General features: G+C 47.2%; 1 protein-coding gene and 1 long non-coding RNA gene across 3 annotated transcripts; both read left to right on the top strand.

Annotated features, from left to right (window-relative positions):
- The first annotated feature begins 6843 nt into the window (after nucleotides 1-6843).
- On the top strand, nucleotides 6844-10283 carry LOC109204969 (protein NYNRIN). Its single transcript, XM_019367231.2, has one exon. It carries the CDS (start codon nucleotides 6867-6869, stop codon nucleotides 10134-10136), a length of 3270 nt encoding a protein of 1089 aa, XP_019222776.1. The 5' UTR covers nucleotides 6844-6866; the 3' UTR covers nucleotides 10137-10283.
- A 1706-nt stretch (nucleotides 10284-11989) lies between these two features.
- LOC106096572 (uncharacterized) lies at nucleotides 11990-12920 on the top strand. 2 transcript variants are annotated; one of them, XR_003213659.1, is made up of 3 exons: nucleotides 11990-12069; nucleotides 12146-12188; nucleotides 12254-12289. It is a non-coding gene; the product is annotated as an uncharacterized LOC106096572 (long non-coding RNA). The 2 variants fall into 2 exon arrangements; XR_002064518.2 differs by lacking the exon at nucleotides 12254-12289 and adding an exon at nucleotides 12886-12920 and having other exon boundaries at nucleotides 12027-12069.
- The last annotated feature ends 4691 nt before the right edge of the window (nucleotides 12921-17611 follow it).

Raw genomic sequence — 17611 nt, 5'->3', positions numbered from 1 at the left:
ATTTAACAAATATTGAATTACAATAAGTTTCAAATTTCAGTTGATAAAGTAAAAAGACGAAAACAAAAACACCTCTCAAAGCAAAAGGTGGTTAAAGATATTGCAAATCTTTAGCAGCAATAGACAGTGGTTAAGAACAAAAAATAATAACCCAGCTAAACACAAACAGTTTGGGGTTAACTGCAAAACACCTGTGCTTTCGCATTTTAAGCCTCACAAGAACAGTACATTTGCACTAGGCACCTCCTTTATCCAGTGACACTGCATACAGGGATGGACAATCTTCTATTTACATATCTCAAGAGATTGCAGAAGCATGGTGCCATTCTCCCAAAATTGTAAATGGACTGGTTCTTATATAGCGCTGACGATGAGGATGGAGGGATACTGATACTTAAAACTAATAAAACAGAAACTAATAATAAACAATGACAAGTAGCAGTCTACAAAGTGAAAGTACATTAGTAAGGTTATAAGAAGGGAATCGAGTGTAATAGATAAAATAATAAGATCTGTAAGAAGCCAGATGGCTCTGCCCTGTACCAGTTCAAGAAATCCAGAGCACGATTTGGTGCTAATTAAAAACTGAATTCATGGCAGTCCTATCCTGAACTGACAAAACTGACTTTGGAGACATGCAGTGGTACTATTCATTTTCGAAAGGAGCCCAAGCTTGTCTAGGAGGTTGCTAAATATTTTGTTGATGGTTACCTCAAGGTGATTTATTTGTAGCTGTGAACAAGTATATGGCAACAGTGGAGGGTTAAAACTCCAGGAAGAAACCTCTGGCAGAACCAGGCTAAGGAAGAGGCAGCCATCGAGAATTCTCTGAAAACATTAACTTAACTAATGGTAATTATTCAAATTGACAGTACAGCACAAAAGATCCATCATGGATGACGTGGTTGAGAGTCACAGAAGACAAAGGTACTGAAAACAGAGGGAGAGGTTAGTAAATCGTCTAAATGGACTAGAGCAGGAAGGGAGAAATTGTGATATGGACTGGAATTTACTTGTGAGAGGAGACGAGAGGCTCAAGAGGAGGAGGTTCTCCCAGTGAGTGTCCGAGTGAAGAGTAGATGATGGAAATCCAACCTAATAGACTACAGCTGAAAGGCTAGAGCTGTGAAAACTAGAATGTGGGATGAATGCAGAGAGATGATGGGAGCTTGAGCCTCACAGCTTGTGGGCTAATGACAGATTCTATATCACAGGGACCAATGAAGCAGGGCACCAGTTTGCGAGATAGTGACTTTAATGGAATGTCCTCTGCAGCTAGCCATGTCCTTTGTCCAGGGTGTCCGGCAGTGGTCAGCATAGAGGCACTCCTCGCCCAATGCACAAAGCAACCTGGGTATTGATCCAAACCTGCTGAGTTCGTTGCATGTGGTGTTGAATGGTAGGAACTGCCAAGTCAATCTCGTTTTTAGGGAAAAGTGTAGGTTGACTAACTTCAAAACAGGGAAAGGCCTGTAGTGGAAGAGGTAAGAGAGTTATGAGTACTCGATCTAAGGCCCGATTCAACAGATGAAGAATTTCAACTTATTAGCGTTGAATAAGTTGCCCACAGCCACACAGACTGCTAATCTCTTGGAGGAGCATGTTTTTTGTCTCTACGTTATTCAGACAGGCATCCCCAGTTTTCTTCGCAAATGTGGAGGGCCTTCTGCATGGCTTGGGACACAAACCCTGTCTGAGCTCAGGATATTATCCCCAAATCAATGGTCAACCTGAGCATTTGAACCAGGAGTTCACACGCCACCAGGCGTGGAATCGCACTCACCTTGAATCCATCCAGTGTTTCATGTCTCCCAGGTAAAACCTGTTGTTTCTGTGTTGCACCTGTGCTCCTGGCGTCTCCACTCCTGGGCGGGGCCCCTTCGTTTCCACTGACCAGGGGCACCTATGAGCAATTAGGCTGCGGAGATACACGACCAGCACGGGCAACCATTCCTCGCCACATCGTTCGCTAATCCGCGTTAGTTATCACAGTAACTGAATGTTGCTGGGTTTTTTTTACTGGAATTAATTCTGTGCTCTCTGCTCACAGTCAAGCATCTGGACAGCTCATAATCAGGTGGCCCAGATCTGGCCCACACAATGTGCTTACATATGGCCCACATACCGCAAAGAATGACGGCCCTTTGTTGGCCCAGATCTGATTTGCCAGGGGTGGCTCACACATGGGCTAGCACAAAGCCAGTTGCAAACACACTGGTGGTTATGTGCTGGCCCATGTGTGGATTACCTCTGGCAAACCTGATCTGGGCCACCAAAGGGCCGTCATTCTTTGCGGTATGTGGGCCATGCGTAAGTTGTGGCATGCCGTCACATAAACAGTGCCATCTAGGCCAGGCCTGGCCCATATCTGGATGACATACCACTTACCATGCCAGAAGTCAGTCATGCCAGACCTGGCATGTGGGTATGTGGGAGTCAAAGAGGAGGTACTGGTCCGTGTGTGTGGGCTTCCCACCACCCTCTGGAACACAAACTTGGAGTAATTAGGGCCCTACACCACCGGACAGAAAATGTTCCCTCTAAGCCTGAAGGGGAAAAGAAGGAACGCACACATGTAAAGGAAGCTCTTAAAACATGCGGTTATCCTAATTGGGCTTTTATCAAGTCAGCAAAGATGCACAGAAAAGAAGATCAGACACCAGCGAGGGAGGATAAGAAAGACAAACGCAACAGCATTGTCATCCCCTATGTAGCCAGTGTATCAGAGAAACTCAGGAGAGTTTTCTCCAAGGACGACATCCCAGTGTATTTCATACCCAGCAACACACTCAGACAAAAACTGGTTCATCCAAAAGACAAAACTTCTAAACACAAACTTAACAACGTGGTGTATGCTGTACAGTGTAGCAAGGAATGCCCAGACCTCTACATTGAAGAGACCAAACAGCCACTTCACAAACGGATGGCACAACATAGAAGAGCCACCTCCACGGGACAAGACTCAGCTGTCCATCTGCATCTAAGGACAAAGGTACTCTTTTCGAGGATGCCAATATTCACATTTTGGACAGAGAAGTGTTGTGGGATTTCTCTTTAGTGTATTGTCCTTTAATGTATTGTCTTGCTTTCATGTTACTTAGTTTAGTATGGGTTGTTGGATCTCTTTTTAATGTATTGTCTTGATGAAATGCTTTCATGTTACTTAGTTTAGTATGTCTGGTTCACACCTCATTCACGCTGGGAGACAGACGGTGAGAAACTGGTGAATGTCTCCCAGGAGACGGAAGCTCACACAGGAAGACTTGACCCCAGAGTGGGGGAGATTCACACAGGTGATAGAGAGTTTTCTGTTTAGAGCCAAGGTGTGAACTGCAACTGTAAAAGCCTTTTGTTCCGTGACTGTTTATAAAAGGGACCTGAACTGTTCACTGGGAGAGACTACTTTCAGTGCCCCCTGACTGACGTCTCTCCTCATGCATGGGAAATAAAGTGTTGGGTTTTTAACCGCTCATCGTGTCTGCAGGCTTTGTTAAGAAATTTCCACAACAGTTTGGCGCTGCGAGCAGGGTGATCCAGTGTTCTCGCTGAAGGACGGCTCTGGGACGGCTGATCACCCCAAGGTAGCAAAACGCTTCGGTCCTGCCAGCTGTTTAAAAGCAAAGAGAAAGGCAGAGTCACAGAGCCTGTGCTTCAGCGACCACCGAGATCACCTTGACGAATTGAGGGGAACTCCTGCAGAACGGTGAGCTGTATCTACCATTTATACAAGTCACGAGAGTTTTTTGTCTGGCCGAAAAGGGGGGAGAACGCCTGCTGACCCCGGAGTTCGAGTCTCCGGGAGGAAAATCCTGGTGGTTTGAGGCCCCAGGCTTGTGTTGGGTACGGTCCATCACAAGGACATTGGCTCGGGCGTGCTGTTGGGGAGAAGCCGGCCCAGACCTGTGTTCGATCTAAGTACGCCACAGGGACAGCAGTTCGGGTACACTGTCGGAGTCCATTTCTGCATACTATAGTGCACGGAGTGGCGGTGTTCGTTCCTTGGTCCGTAGAAGGCAAGGAACCTCACGGGGGACGCCTCGTGTAGTAAAATGGGATCTAGATCCAGTAGAGCGGCAGACGTTCCACCAGGCGGCCGGGGACAAAACTCAATATTTGACTGTATGGTTAAGAAATGGGGAATTGGGTGTATGAAATATGTTGTTAAGTGGCAAAAAGTAAACGGGTTTCCTGAAAAGGGATCGCTGAGTGTTAACCAGTTAAAGAAAATAGAGGAACAGTTGCGGGAGGAAGAAGCAAAATTATTGGGGAAAGGGAAAGTTAGGACCGTAGATCTGCGTAGGGTAAGCGATGAGAAGGAATGTTTGAAAATGTGGATGAAAGAAGCAGAAAGAAGAGGAAACAAAGCAGCTCTGAAAGAATTACCTAGAGAAGTGCGTGGAAGGGAGGCTGACACAGAATCTGCCTCAGCGCCTCTTCCACCTCCGTATAACACGGAGAACAAAACACCATTTTCCTGTTCACGCACTGTTTGTGCTTCCCCAGTACAGGCTGTTTTGCAGGGCCTGAAAGCCGATGCGGACCTGGACTCCTTTCCCTCCCCATCCCGCTCTGCACCACGCGCCCCACAGCCAGAGGATGCAAGCGCCAATCCTGATACTGAGGAGCGACAGCCCCGCCAGGAGGAAGCGGGAAAAATGACACTCAGATCCGACACAGCGCTCAGCCACACACGGAGCGCGCCGCGAGCTGAAGCGACGAGAGCTGTGAGAGGAAAGAACAGAAGTAAGGACAACCGCCATGGATATTACGCCCTGCCTTTTGCCACGGATCAGCCTGAATATTCTTTCACTGATGAGGAGCGGGACGATACAGACGACACAGACAGCAGCGAGGAGGTCGAAAATTTCCAGACCGGGCATAAAACGCAGAGACAGCAGCAGGCAAAAGGAGAAAGCCTGCAGCTCCCGATGGTGGAAGTGGCGGGACCCGAGGGACCTATTTTAGTTCACAGACCGTGGACACAGTCAGACATCGCTGACGCCACAAGCCATCTACCTGACCCCCTCATGTCGGGTGCAAAGTTTGGTGAGCAGCTCCTAATTTTCTGCCAAGAATATCGTCCCACGGGTCAAGAAATTAGACGCGCAGTGGCAGGCAAGCTGAAGCCATGCGACCTGAGGAAAATATCACCTCACTTGCCTGATCCTACACTGAGGATACGACACCTGACCTATGAGCACGGCGAAAACCGTGAATATTGTACTGCAGTAACACTCCTAATGGATAAGCTAAAGGAGGTTTTCCCGGACAAGGTGGACATGGCAAAGATTCAGGCTTGCAAGCAAAGAAAGGATGAATCTGTGGACGATTTCATACATCGCATGACAACTGTGTTTGAAGTTAATGCTGGAATACCCAAAGATGACATGACGGGCACCTCCGCCTCCACATATGAGCACCATCTTTGCGGCCATATTTTCCGGGGACTGAGACCAGACGTGGCAGCCGAGGTGAGGCGTTCATATGTGGGGGGAGAAGATGAACCTCGGTTAACGGAACTGCGACGCCATGCCCGCCATGCTCAGAACCACCTTGACGAAAGAAAAAGCAAGAGAGAGGAAAAACAGAGTGCCGACCTCCACAACGCGGCCTTAACGCTGTACAAGACTGCAACGAACCCGCGGAGTGACTTCCACGGTAAAGGCAGCTGGCATCACCGAGGCCGGAGAGGAAGACGCGATCGACAACGACGACAGTTTGGAGGAGACCCAGATACCTGTTTTTCCTGTGGTGAACATGGACATTGGAGGCGATACTGCCCTAACTACAGCCACCCTAGAGGTGACCAGCATCAACGCCAAAGTGACCAGGGCCAACAGTGGGTGCAGGCGGACTGAGACCTGGGGGAAAGGACGCCAGAGCACGCTTCAGGCTGTGGTTTGCCCACCTCATCAGAACAGGGAAGTGAAAATCACACACACATACACACACCCATTGATGTAGAAGGTGTTTTACACACAGACACACACACTTTAATACACCACACTTTTGAGCATGTAGAACACGTTTCTTTGTCACCAGCTGGTACATATGTACATTTAAATAGCGCGCCATATAAATCACTGCCCTTGTATAAAATGTTAGTTTGTAATCAGGAAGTAGAATTTCTTGTCGATTCCGGGGCCACCCACTCGGTACTACGCTCAGATTCTCTCTCACCCCAGCCCGTGCTGGGCGAGAGGTTCACTCATTCTGTATCAGCATCAGGAACCATACAGAGAGAAAATTTCACCATACCCCTGTGTTGTGTAGACGGACAGGGTAGAAAATTCACACACGAGTTTCTGTGTTCGGACCTGTGCCCAGTCAATTTGCTTGCCAGAGATTTGATGTGCAAACTGAAAATAAGTTTAATCTCCTGCTATAATGGCATCACAATCACACAATCTGACTATGATTATATGATGGTGAAATATAACCCCGTGACTCCAGCTTTCGCTTACGGGTGGAAGCTGGAGGAGGGGCCGCTTGTTGCAGAATTCATACAAGCGACTCGCAACTGCATGCCTCCAGATGTCTGCTTTATGGCTCCTGGAGAGTTGAGTTGCACATCCCACTTTTCTCTGCATGGCCCTGATGACAGTTATGAGGAAGAATGGTCCAGAACCGAAAATGATTTACTAACTGTGACATGTATGTTTTGGAGCTCCACATTTGCTGCGCTTGCGATTTCTCTCACTGATGAGCAAAGAAACATGTTTACTATGGATGCATCCGTCCCACATGTTCCCCTAGCAAAAGCTCACAGCTGCCAGTGGGAAGACATGGGAGAATTTATGCACCGGTGCTACCGCGCTTGCGATTGGGAAACTACAGAGGATCCCACAGTTTTGTTTTCTCGAGAAATGAAAGCCTACAGAAAAACCATGACATATACAGTCCATTGTGTCCGCTCAGTTGAGCTAGTGAACATAGCTGTCTCACACTGTCTACTTCAAACGACACCTCCTCTAAACTCCTCACACCCCCTGCTGACAGAGGTGCCTGACGGCCTGTGGGCCTCATCTAAGTATGATGTAGGCCTAATTAAAGATTGTGAGCCTGTGGTAATCACTCCAAAGTCCTCTTTTAGACCATGCCAAAGACAATATCCTCTGAAACAGGAAGCCATAGAGGGGATTACTCCTGTGTTTGAATCCCTGTTAAAGGCTGGAGTAATTATCCCATGCCCCACCTCTCCGGTTCGCACTCCACTATTCCCTGTGAAGAAAATCAGAGGACCAAATGAGCCTGTTGAGTGGCGGTTTGTGCAGGACTTACAAGCTGTGAACAAGGCTGTGATCCCCAGAGCCCCCGTGGTTCCGAACCCCCACACCATTTTGTCCCAAATACCATCTGGTGCTATGTGGTTTACTGTTGCTGACCTGACTAATGCATTCTTCTCTGTTCCAGTTCACCCAGATAGCCAGTTCTGGTTTGCTTTTGAGTTCCAGGGAAAGGCTTACACATTCACTCGGTTGTGTCAAGGCTACTGTGAGTCCCCCACGATTTACAATGCCGCCTTAAGAGACTCCCTGTCAGACTTGATCCTCTCCCAAGGCACAGTGTTACTTCAATATGTCGATGATCTGCTACTGTGTGCACCCACACAAGAGCAGTGTCTGGCAGATTCTCTCACTTTACTGACACATTTGCATCACAAGGGCCACAAAGCTAGTAAGTCAAAACTGCAGTTTTGTAAAGAGCAAGTCACATTCTTAGGGCATGTGATTTCTTACAACTCTCACCAGATTTCCTCCAAGAGGGTGGAAGCTGTGATGACCATTGCAAAACCCCACACCAAAAAACAGATGATGTCATTCCTAGGAACCACATCATACTGCCGCAATTTCATTCCACACTACTCCTCTGTGGAGGCTCCACTTACTGCGCTCATTCATGGTGCAAGTCTGTCAGCCAATGATCGCATTTCTTGGACACCAGAGGCTGAAGCTGCCTTCACTTCCTTGAAACAACTGCTGCAAACAGCGCCCGTTTTAGCGCTTCCAGACCCATCCAAACCATACACACAAATGGTGGATGAAAAGAATGGTTTCATGTCTTCTGTTCTTTTACAGCAGCATGGTGATTCACTTCGCCCGGTGGGTTATTACTCTTCCAAGCTTGACCCAGTAGCTGCAGGACTGCCTGGATGCCTACGAGCAGTAGCTGCGTGTGAGAAGGCCATACTCGCCTCACGTGACATTGTAGGGTACTCTCCTCTGACAGTGCAGGTACCCCATGCAGTTTCTCTCATTTTGCTGGAGCAGAAAACTTCACACCTTTCTGCTGCTCGCTGGCTCAGGTACTCTTCCATACTGCTTGACATGCCCAACATCACAGTGAAACGATGCACAACACTCAACCCAGCCACTCTTCTCCCCACGCGAGAAGATGGTGAACCACACAGCTGCACTGCTGTCTTGGGTGAAACTTGTACACCTCGGATTGACTTGTTAGATGTTCCCATCGAGAACTCTGACATAGTGTTATATGTAGATGGCTCCTCCTCACGTGATTCACGTGGAACTAACCGGGTGGGTTTTGCTGTGTGTTCTGATCATGCCACTCTCGTTTCAGGCTCATTGCCCAGACACTTCTCAGCACAGACTGCAGAACTTGTGGCGCTCACAGAAGCCTGTAAACTTGCGGAGAGTCAGTCGGCCACCATCTACACCGACTCTCGCTACGCGTTCGGTGTCGTGCATGATTTTGGGGCCTTGTGGAAGCACAGAAAGTTCCTGAAATCTGATGGGAAGCCCATCCTCAATGCTAACCAGGTAGCAGCGCTGCTGGATGCCATCCTCCTGCCTGCTCGCATTGCTGTAGTGAAGTGTGCAGCACACACAGGTAAAACTGATTCTGTCTCCCAAGGAAATGCGGCCGCCGATGCAGCAGCCAAAGCAGCAGCCGAAGAAGGCCTACCTTTCCAACTTGTCTTGGCCCCACTGTCCACGCCTAACCTTGCTGATCTTCCTGCCGTACAGTCATTTGCCTCCCAGCCAGAGAAAACTCTCTGGCGCAAACATGGCTGCACACTGGTCGACTCTGTCTGGCGATCTCCTGACGGCCGCCCATGTCTCCCTAAACACTTCTTCCCCTGGTTTCTAAAATGGACACATGGATTGGACCATGCGTCCAAAGGGGGGATGCTACAAGCAGTAACATCGCTGTGGTTCACCAAAGGGTTTTCCACAGCAGCTGAGAGGCATTGCAAAAAGTGTCTCATTTGTGCGACCAACAATGTGGGACGCCCAGTACAGGTAAACACTGCAGCACATCCCCCACCAGACATGCCTTTTGACCATCTAATGATGGATTTCATTGAATTGACACCAGCCGAGGGGAAGAAGTATTGTCTAGTAGTAGTGGACATGTTCTCTAAGTGGGTAGAAGCATTCCCCACTAAAAGTGCAGACAGCAGTGCAGTAGCAAAAGCCCTCCTGTCAGAAATCATTCCCAGGTGGGGTATCCCGGAAAAAATCACAAGTGATAATGGTACTCACTTTGTGAACCAGGCATTGAAGGAGATCAGCAAGCAACTAGGTTTCAAATTGCAAACACACTGTGCATATCATCCACAATCTGGAGGTGCTGTGGAGAGAATGAACGGCTCCTTAAAGTCCAAACTGGTAAAGTGCTGTGAAGAAACTGGCCTCACATGGCCAAAAGCACTTCCCCTCGTGCTGATGTATGTGCGCACACGAACCAGACCTCCAGCACACCTCAGCCCTTATGAGGTGTTGTATGGACGACCTGCCAGAGTGGGGGCAGAACCCCCCAAATGGACTGGCATGTCCACAGAGTTGTGCAACAGCGAAATGATTGTGTATTGTCAAAATCTCTCGAGGACTCTCTCGCAGGTGCACCGAGCAGTGAAAGCAGCCTTGCCCAGGCCAGCAGAAGGACCCCTGCACCCGTTCAAACCAGGAAACTGGGTGCTAGTGAAGGATTTCAGGAGGAGACACTGGAAGGCGAAGCGGTGGCTGGGCCCATTCCAAGTCCTACTGACCACACAAACGGCGGTGAAAGTTGGAGAACGAGTTACTTGGATCCACGCCAGCCACTGCAAGCTGTTTGGAGGAGAACCACCCAGAACGGAGGAGCAACTAGAAAAGACAAACGGGGCAGAATAATCCCCACACTTCATTCAGGTAGTAGGCAGTCTACCCTCTACCTGCAACAATGCGACAAGCCAGAAAGCACCTCATCACTGGGGTAGCTCTGATGCTCTTCAGTGGGCTGATGGTTGCCCTCTGGTGGAGCCTCAGGAGAGATCAGCGGCTGGGCACCACACCAACATCCAAGGAGGTTCGTGCAACAGAAGGAGCAACCCACGAGATGAGAGGAAATGCTTGATTGAGCATGATGGACACATTCGACTACACTATGTATATTCAACCCCCTAGACTGTCATTTTTGATCTGTGCAATGTAAAGGTCTGAAGGAGATGTGAGTTCCCGAAAATTGCACCTTTCCCTGTTGCAAGCTGGAAATTACAATGATGATAGCAAGAACGAGGATGATTGTGATGAGTGAAATTATTTTCCTGACACTGTAAGAATGATGCATATTGTGAAACCTTTTTGAGTGTGCAGTATTGCTGATGTAATTAACAGAATGTTAGGAAGAGAAATCCTTGGTACTAGTGATTGAGATGCAATCAAAAGGGTGGGAACTGTTGTGGGATTTCTCTTTAGTGTATTGTCCTTTAATGTATTGTCTTGCTTTCATGTTACTTAGTTTAGTATGGGTTGTTGGATCTCTTTTTAATGTATTGTCTTGATGAAATGCTTTCATGTTACTTAGTTTAGTATGTCTGGTTCACACCTCATTCACGCTGGGAGACAGACGGTAAGAAACTGGTGAATGTCTCCCAGGAGACGGAAGCTCACACAGGAAGACTTGACCCCAGAGTGGGGGAGATTCACACAGGTGATAGAGAGTTTTCTGTTTAGAGCCAAGGTGTGAACTGCAACTGTAAAAGCCTTTTGTTCCGTGACTGTTTATAAAAGGGACCTGAACTGTTCATTGGGAGAGACTACTTTCAGTGCCCCCTGACTGACGTCTCTCCTCATGCATGGGAAATAAAGTGTTGGGTTTTTAACCGCTCATCGTGTCTGCAGGCTTTGTTAAGAAATTTCCACAACAGAAGACAGATGGTTTGAAAGAGGAGTAAAAGAGGCCATTTATGTCCACTGTGAGCGACCACCTTTGAACAGAGGCGGTGGCTTACGACACCAATGGTCTGCCATCTATATTCCAGTTTTGAGATCCCTTCCCAGACGCCTTAATGCCCACTCACATCTTGGGCCATCCGACCTCAGGAAATCACATGATAGGGTGGGGCTAGGTTTCACAATGAGCTCACCTGAAACCTTGGTTGATTGTGACCTACACCCATTTTCACACCTTGGCTCATGTGATTAGGTAGAGGATCATTAGGGGGTCCTTTTGTCCCTTTTGGGGGAACACTCCCACAGTGTTTAAATCTGGGACTCTCCACCATTTGACCCTAGCAACTTCAAGCAACTTAAAGAAGTCCAGACGCTTTTCTTTCCAAGCTCAGGGTTTATATTTTTGGACAGTTTGAATCTGCTTAAAATTATATTCTAAGTTTACTTATATTTTCTGAGCGACTTATGTTTAATTTTCTTGGGGGGGGGGGGCATTCACACAGGAAGAAGCCAGGGTGGGGGAGAATCCCACAGGTAGTGGAAAGTGGAATCCTTTGTTAGATCCATGTTGTGAACAACAACGGTGAAAGGCCTTGTGTATTGTAACTGTGTTTAAAAGAGGAGCTGGACTGTTCAATGTCAGAGACACTCTCAGTGCCCCCTGTCTGACGTCCCTTCTCATGCATGAGATGGAAGAAATAAAGGTGCTGTTAAAACCCATCATGCCCACAGGCCTTGCTAATGTGGCAGGAGGAATATTAAATGTTCTGGTTGATCCCACTTTTAGTCAGGCGCATTAGGGGGCGCTAGTATAAATAGTGGCCATCTGAGCATCCCAGAATCGCGTACCTGTTATCTCCTTTCGGTCACCTGACTTCCCCCGGTGTTGCAGGTAGGAGGTGCGTACATGTCGTTGTTGCCTCAGCCTGAATTGGCAGTACTCGTGTTGATTGTTGTTCGTGTTACAGAGATCACCCGTGGATTACCTTCCTGAAGCCTCCATCGTGGCTGGTATGTGTTTATTCCGTCCTGGGCGTACATTATTTCAATCAGTGGTAAAACAATGTTGTTTATAGGTCGTAGCTGCAGAAGCCTCCTATGAGCCACTCTGTTAATAAATCAGGTGACGCCGTTTAATTGGTACGTAACTCCAATTTGTCACAATCTGTCTTTTATTGTTTTCTTTTATAGTAAACACTCATTTTGTATTGCAGGAAGTGTGGGCCTTAGTGGGCGGCCTGTAGCTTTACAGCAGGGCCGCTACGCCTTTTCTAGTCTATGCTCAGCTAACAGAATTGCTGCTGCTTTGCCTTCCTTTTCCTGTTTGGGATTTTCTTTTCCCTGTTGGTGCCAGTTTCATAGAAATGGATAATTGAGAGAACAGTGGCACCATACATGCCAGATATGGAAGCCTGCAGACGTGCATGTTAATTGACTGAATTATCCAATCAGAATCGTCGGATGGACGACAATTTGGAGTGATATTGTGATGCCGTCTGCTTCGAGCACAGGGTTAATTCATTTCGATGTATATTTGGTTTTTGAATGTTTTGATTTGTAACCTTTTGCTTTTGCTTTGCACCACTGGAAGGAGGCCCTTTTTCTAGCCGCGGATTACCAGTGTGTTCTGCGGTTGGGCTAGCCACAGGGGGTGTATATCAAGTTTGTTTTGAATCCATTATAATTTTCTTTTGTTTCTTTTATTCAGATGCAGAGGGCCTGAAGTGGAAGTGACTGGGGTGTCTTGTCACGGTTCTGGGTCATTCTGACCCAGCTTCTTCAGTTCTTTATATTTTGGTATGTTCCTATAGTATTGATTATTATTCTAGATTAAGTGCAGCGTCTTCTGCCTCCTTGTAAGTTGTTTCTGGTTTCCTGTTTTACTTTGGAGGTTCGTGTCTGGTGTCAGTGTGTTCGGTTTACTATTCCCCTGTCTCGTCAGCTGTGATTTCTCCCAGGTGTGTTCCCCTCTTGTGCCTCATCCCTTGATTACTGCCGTGTGTATATTAGCCCTGTGTTACCTTTGTTCTCTGTCGCATCGTTAACGTCTACTCACTGTCAGTCTGTACTCTGTACTCTGTTTTCCATCCGTGTGTATCTGCCTGATTAGTTTGTATTTTCCCAGTTTAGTTAGTCCGCTGTTTACCGACAACCTACTAATAAAGCGGTTACTTTGAGTTCTACTTCGCGTCACTGAAACCTGCATTTTGGGTCCTTCTCTCCTTGCCTGCCGATACGCAAACATGACAGTCTTGGTGGTAGGACCCTTGGTGTACTACACATCCTTTGTTTGAGCTGCACTAGAGTGTGAGTGTGTGACAGTGTGCTGCACATTTATCGGTGGATTTTCTCTTTTTTTGATTCGTTCTTATTTGGCATCCCTGTCACCCACTGGTAAGCCTCTGCTCTGAACTTTTTAAAATATATGTATATTGATCCATCTGTTAATGCTTTTATGTGATGTTTTAAATGGTTGTTAATAAATTGCTATTTATTTTATCCTTGAACCACATCTCTGTCTTGAGTATAACGAACCTAAGTGCCTTCTTGGTGATTAGTATCATCTTGATCCAGTATTCTCTGGGTGAAATTCCCAGGGTGGCGTTGTCGGGTTTTGTCAAATTGTGAAGAGTCTCCATTCTTTCCCACCTTGTGCTACCACACTAAGTAAATTTCCACGACAGTTGTTTAGTTCCTTTTGCAGTTCCACCCTTCGTGTGTCTCCGTCTCTTTCCTGTGTCTATTATGTAAGACAACGGACTAGAGTGGACAGGCTTGACCTGTAAAAACTGGAGTGTGGGATGGATGCGGAGAGACGATGGGGGCCTGAGGCTCACAGCTCAGGGGCAGATTCTATTTCAAAGGGACCAATTAAGTTTGGCCAGCCATTTTGCAAGATAGTAACTTGGCAGATAGCCACAGCCTTTGACTGGGTTCATACCTGGGAGCGGGTGTCCGGCGCCGGTCAGCATATTGCCACTACCGGCGGTGGCACGAAGCAACCTGCGTATGGATCTAAACCCGTTGGGTATGCTGCATGTGCTTTGAATGATTTTAACTGCCAGGTCAATCTCATTCTTAAAGAACAGTGGAAATTGGTACCCTAGAGTAACTTCAAAAGAGGAAAGGCATGTAGCAGAAGAGGTAAGAGAGTTATGAGGGTACTAGATCCGAGATAGCTTTCGGGACCAGGTGGGTGGGTTATGGGAGGTAACAAAAGGGGGAGCGATTTCTAGCTTTTGATTGAGTCTTTAAGTCTGACCATTTGTTTGAGGGTAAAAACTGGAGCTTAGCCTGTTAAGCACCAAGGTACGGTGACCCCTAGAGACAAAGCACGTACAACTCCAAAACACTTACAAAATCCAAAACACTTGCAAACTCCAAAGCACTTACAAAATCGAAAACACATGCAAAATTGAAAACACATGCAAAATCCAAAACACGTGCAAACGCCAAAACACAACGGAAGTGGTCCAGGACGCTAGGGGCAGTGTTGAGCTTGATTTGCAAAATAAACGGCAAGTTTGTTGCAAACACATGGGCTGTATCCCAATTCAGGGTCTGCAGCCTTAAAGTACGCAGCCTTAACGATACACAAGGGCCGCGTACTCAAAGACTGCAAAGGCCGGAAGTGCGAGGCTTGTAAGCTTCTGAAATGGGATGGTCTAGTCTCTGTCGCGCTGCCCAGGTTGCCTAGCAACCATGATACTAACCGCTGGAAACGTGTCATACAGCTTTGTTTGACAGAAATGAAGGAGAACTGGTCAAAATCTACAGTTCTTCCGATTAATTGCTCCTTCCATAATTCTTCTCCTACACCACTGCAATCTGGAAATATAAAATATTTAGGTATTAATGTCTCTCCTAAGCTTTCAGAATTAACTAAATTAAACCACATCCCGCTTTTAAAGACAGTAGAAAGCGATCTGGCTAGATGGAAATCTTTACCCATATCACTCATGGGAAGGGTTGCCGCTATAAAAATGATGGTCTTGCCAAAAATAAACTGTTTTCAATGATCCCAAATAAGCCATCACAAGATTGGTTCAGATCTCTAGACTCATGTATTTCTAAATTCCTTTGGAAAGACAAACCCCCACGTATCAGCTTAAAAACATTACAAAGGACCAAGGATAAAGGAGGATTAGATCTGCCTAACTTTAATCACTATTTTTTAGCCAACAGGCTTCAGTTCATCTCTAGATGGTTTAAACACACCTTCTTAGAGCCCTGGCTAGATGTAGAACAGGCACTATGTAATAATCTAGAAATTTCAGACCTACTATTTATCAGCTCAAACATCAAAAGACATGAATGCTTTAAAAGCATCAACATCAGCTCTTCTCTGACAGCATGGTGGGAGTTTCTAAAAATGACAGCATCCTCATTAATCCCATGCAAACGTACACCTATCTGGAATAACCCTGACATATTACAAAACAATAATATGATTAATTTTCCAGAATGGAGTTGTAAAGGAATTAAATACTTAGAACATATATTAGAGGGAACAGAATTTATTCCATTTGACAGACTAGTTACACAATATGGGATCAACAAGAAAAGATTTTTAGAATATCAACAAATTAAATCCATAGTAAAAAAGAGATTTAACCTCAGTCAAGCTGAATTACAAACACCACCAAGTGCGGTACACTTTCTTACTCTTAAATCCCCCAAATTATTGTCTAAAATATACAGAACACTTTCTAAAATAGATGAATCAATATCCCTTCCTATTGCAAAGTGGGAAGCAGATTTATCAGTAAGCTTAGACCAAAACTTCTGGTCTCAGGTATGCTTAAAAACCTTTAAATTGATTAAAAATCCCAGTCTGCAATTAATACAATACAAAATACTACATAGAGTGCACTATACAGGTCATCGGATGTTCAAGATGGGCTTTACATCTTCCAACAACTGCTCACACTGTCAAGGCAATACACCAGACAATTACATCCACGCCCTTTGGTTCTGTCCACCAGTGCAGAAGTTTTGGCGTGAGATATGTGAAGACTTATCAAAGTGTCTGAAATGTAACATTCCAGCCTCCCCTTTAGTGTGCTTGCTGAGCAACTTGGATGAGGTCACTGCAGAAATAAACACAGCCCACATTGTTTTTACAGCCCTATGCATTGCCAAGAAAACGGTCCTCCTTAACTGGAAAAATAAAAATAATCTTAATTCTAATCAATATAAAAACCATCTAATAGATCACATTAGTCTTGATACAGCCTCTGCCACCACATTTGATCAATCCCTTTGGGCTCCTTTGATCGGCTTCATCACCTAGTGGGGGTGGGGGGTCATGGTTTGGTCCTGCCTTCGCTATTGTGGTTGATGTGGAGGTTGGGATGGGCTTAGGGCGCCAGGAGAACCCCTAGAGACGTTATCCCTGGAGGGCACAACCCGGGGGGTTGTGGTCATAACCTGGTGAGTGGCTCTGGTCGCTCTTAGAGGGTGTTCTCCTCGTGGCTGCGTGCAGCGGGGCTGGGGGATGGTCTGTACTGGCGGACGTAGGTTACTGGCCTGGTAACCTGGCTGCCCCTGAGTGGATCCGGGGCAGGCGGGGGGGCTTGGGGTTCGGGGGTGCTTCGTCTCCGTGATGGGGCTCTGGCTGGGCCTTGGGGGCTTCGGTCCTCGTCGGTGTGTCGCCGAGGTTGTGGGCCGGTGGGTGCACGGGGGCTCAGCCCTGGCGCAGGGGGCCTCTGGTGCATCGACCTAACTGGGGGACTCTTCAACTGGCAGGGAGGTTGTTCCATCCTTGCAGAAGTCCACTCTGCAGGTGGGGGAGAGACACAGGAGAGGTGGAGAATAAACCTAACCTGGGTGTCTGTTGTCTTGTGTAGTCTGGAGATGATTGAATGTTGGGGTGGGTATAGTTTCCTCTGCGGTGGGGTGGGGTGGGCTTCCCCAGGTCCTGTGGGGCTTAGCGGTGCTGCTGCCGTGGGCCCCGATCGGGATGGGCCTGGGCTCCCTTGCCTTGGTGGGTACTAGAGGACGGGGGTGCCTACTGGGGTCAGCCGGGGAGCTGGCCCTAAGGAGGGGCATCTTGCCCCTCCCTTCTTTTCCTCCCCATCCCCAGCTGCCTCCCTCTTCCCGCTCCACCACACCCACCCACACAGGTAGGGCCTTGGGGTGCGGGTGTGTCACCAGGGTGCAGGGGAGGCATTCCCCACCCCTCTGTCCCCTTCTGGCCACCTGTGCCTCAATTTTATTTCACAACTTAGACATCCACATTATTCACACTCTCATAACACACACACACATATATATATATATATATAGGGCCTTGAGGGTGATCACGTTAACGGCGTCCAGAGGACGGTCTGTGTATTCAACCCTACCTCTGGCGCCGGTGCCCACCTCTCAATTTTAAATCCATGTAGACATTGAGGGTTCTCGGGAGGGGCCGTGCTAACACCTGCTGCTCT

This window comes from Oreochromis niloticus, linkage group LG14, assembly GCF_001858045.2.
Source record: "Oreochromis niloticus isolate F11D_XX linkage group LG14, O_niloticus_UMD_NMBU, whole genome shotgun sequence".
Lineage (NCBI taxonomy): Eukaryota > Metazoa > Chordata > Actinopteri > Cichliformes > Cichlidae > Oreochromis > Oreochromis niloticus.
The sequence above is the reverse complement of the archived record's forward strand: the minus strand, read 5'-3'. Positions and strand labels throughout refer to the sequence as shown.

Excerpts from the sequence above, each read along its gene's own strand:
- LOC109204969 (XM_019367231.2), top strand. The coding sequence starts at position 6,867 with ATGAAAGCCTACAGAAAAACCATGACATATACAGTCCATTGTGTCCGC.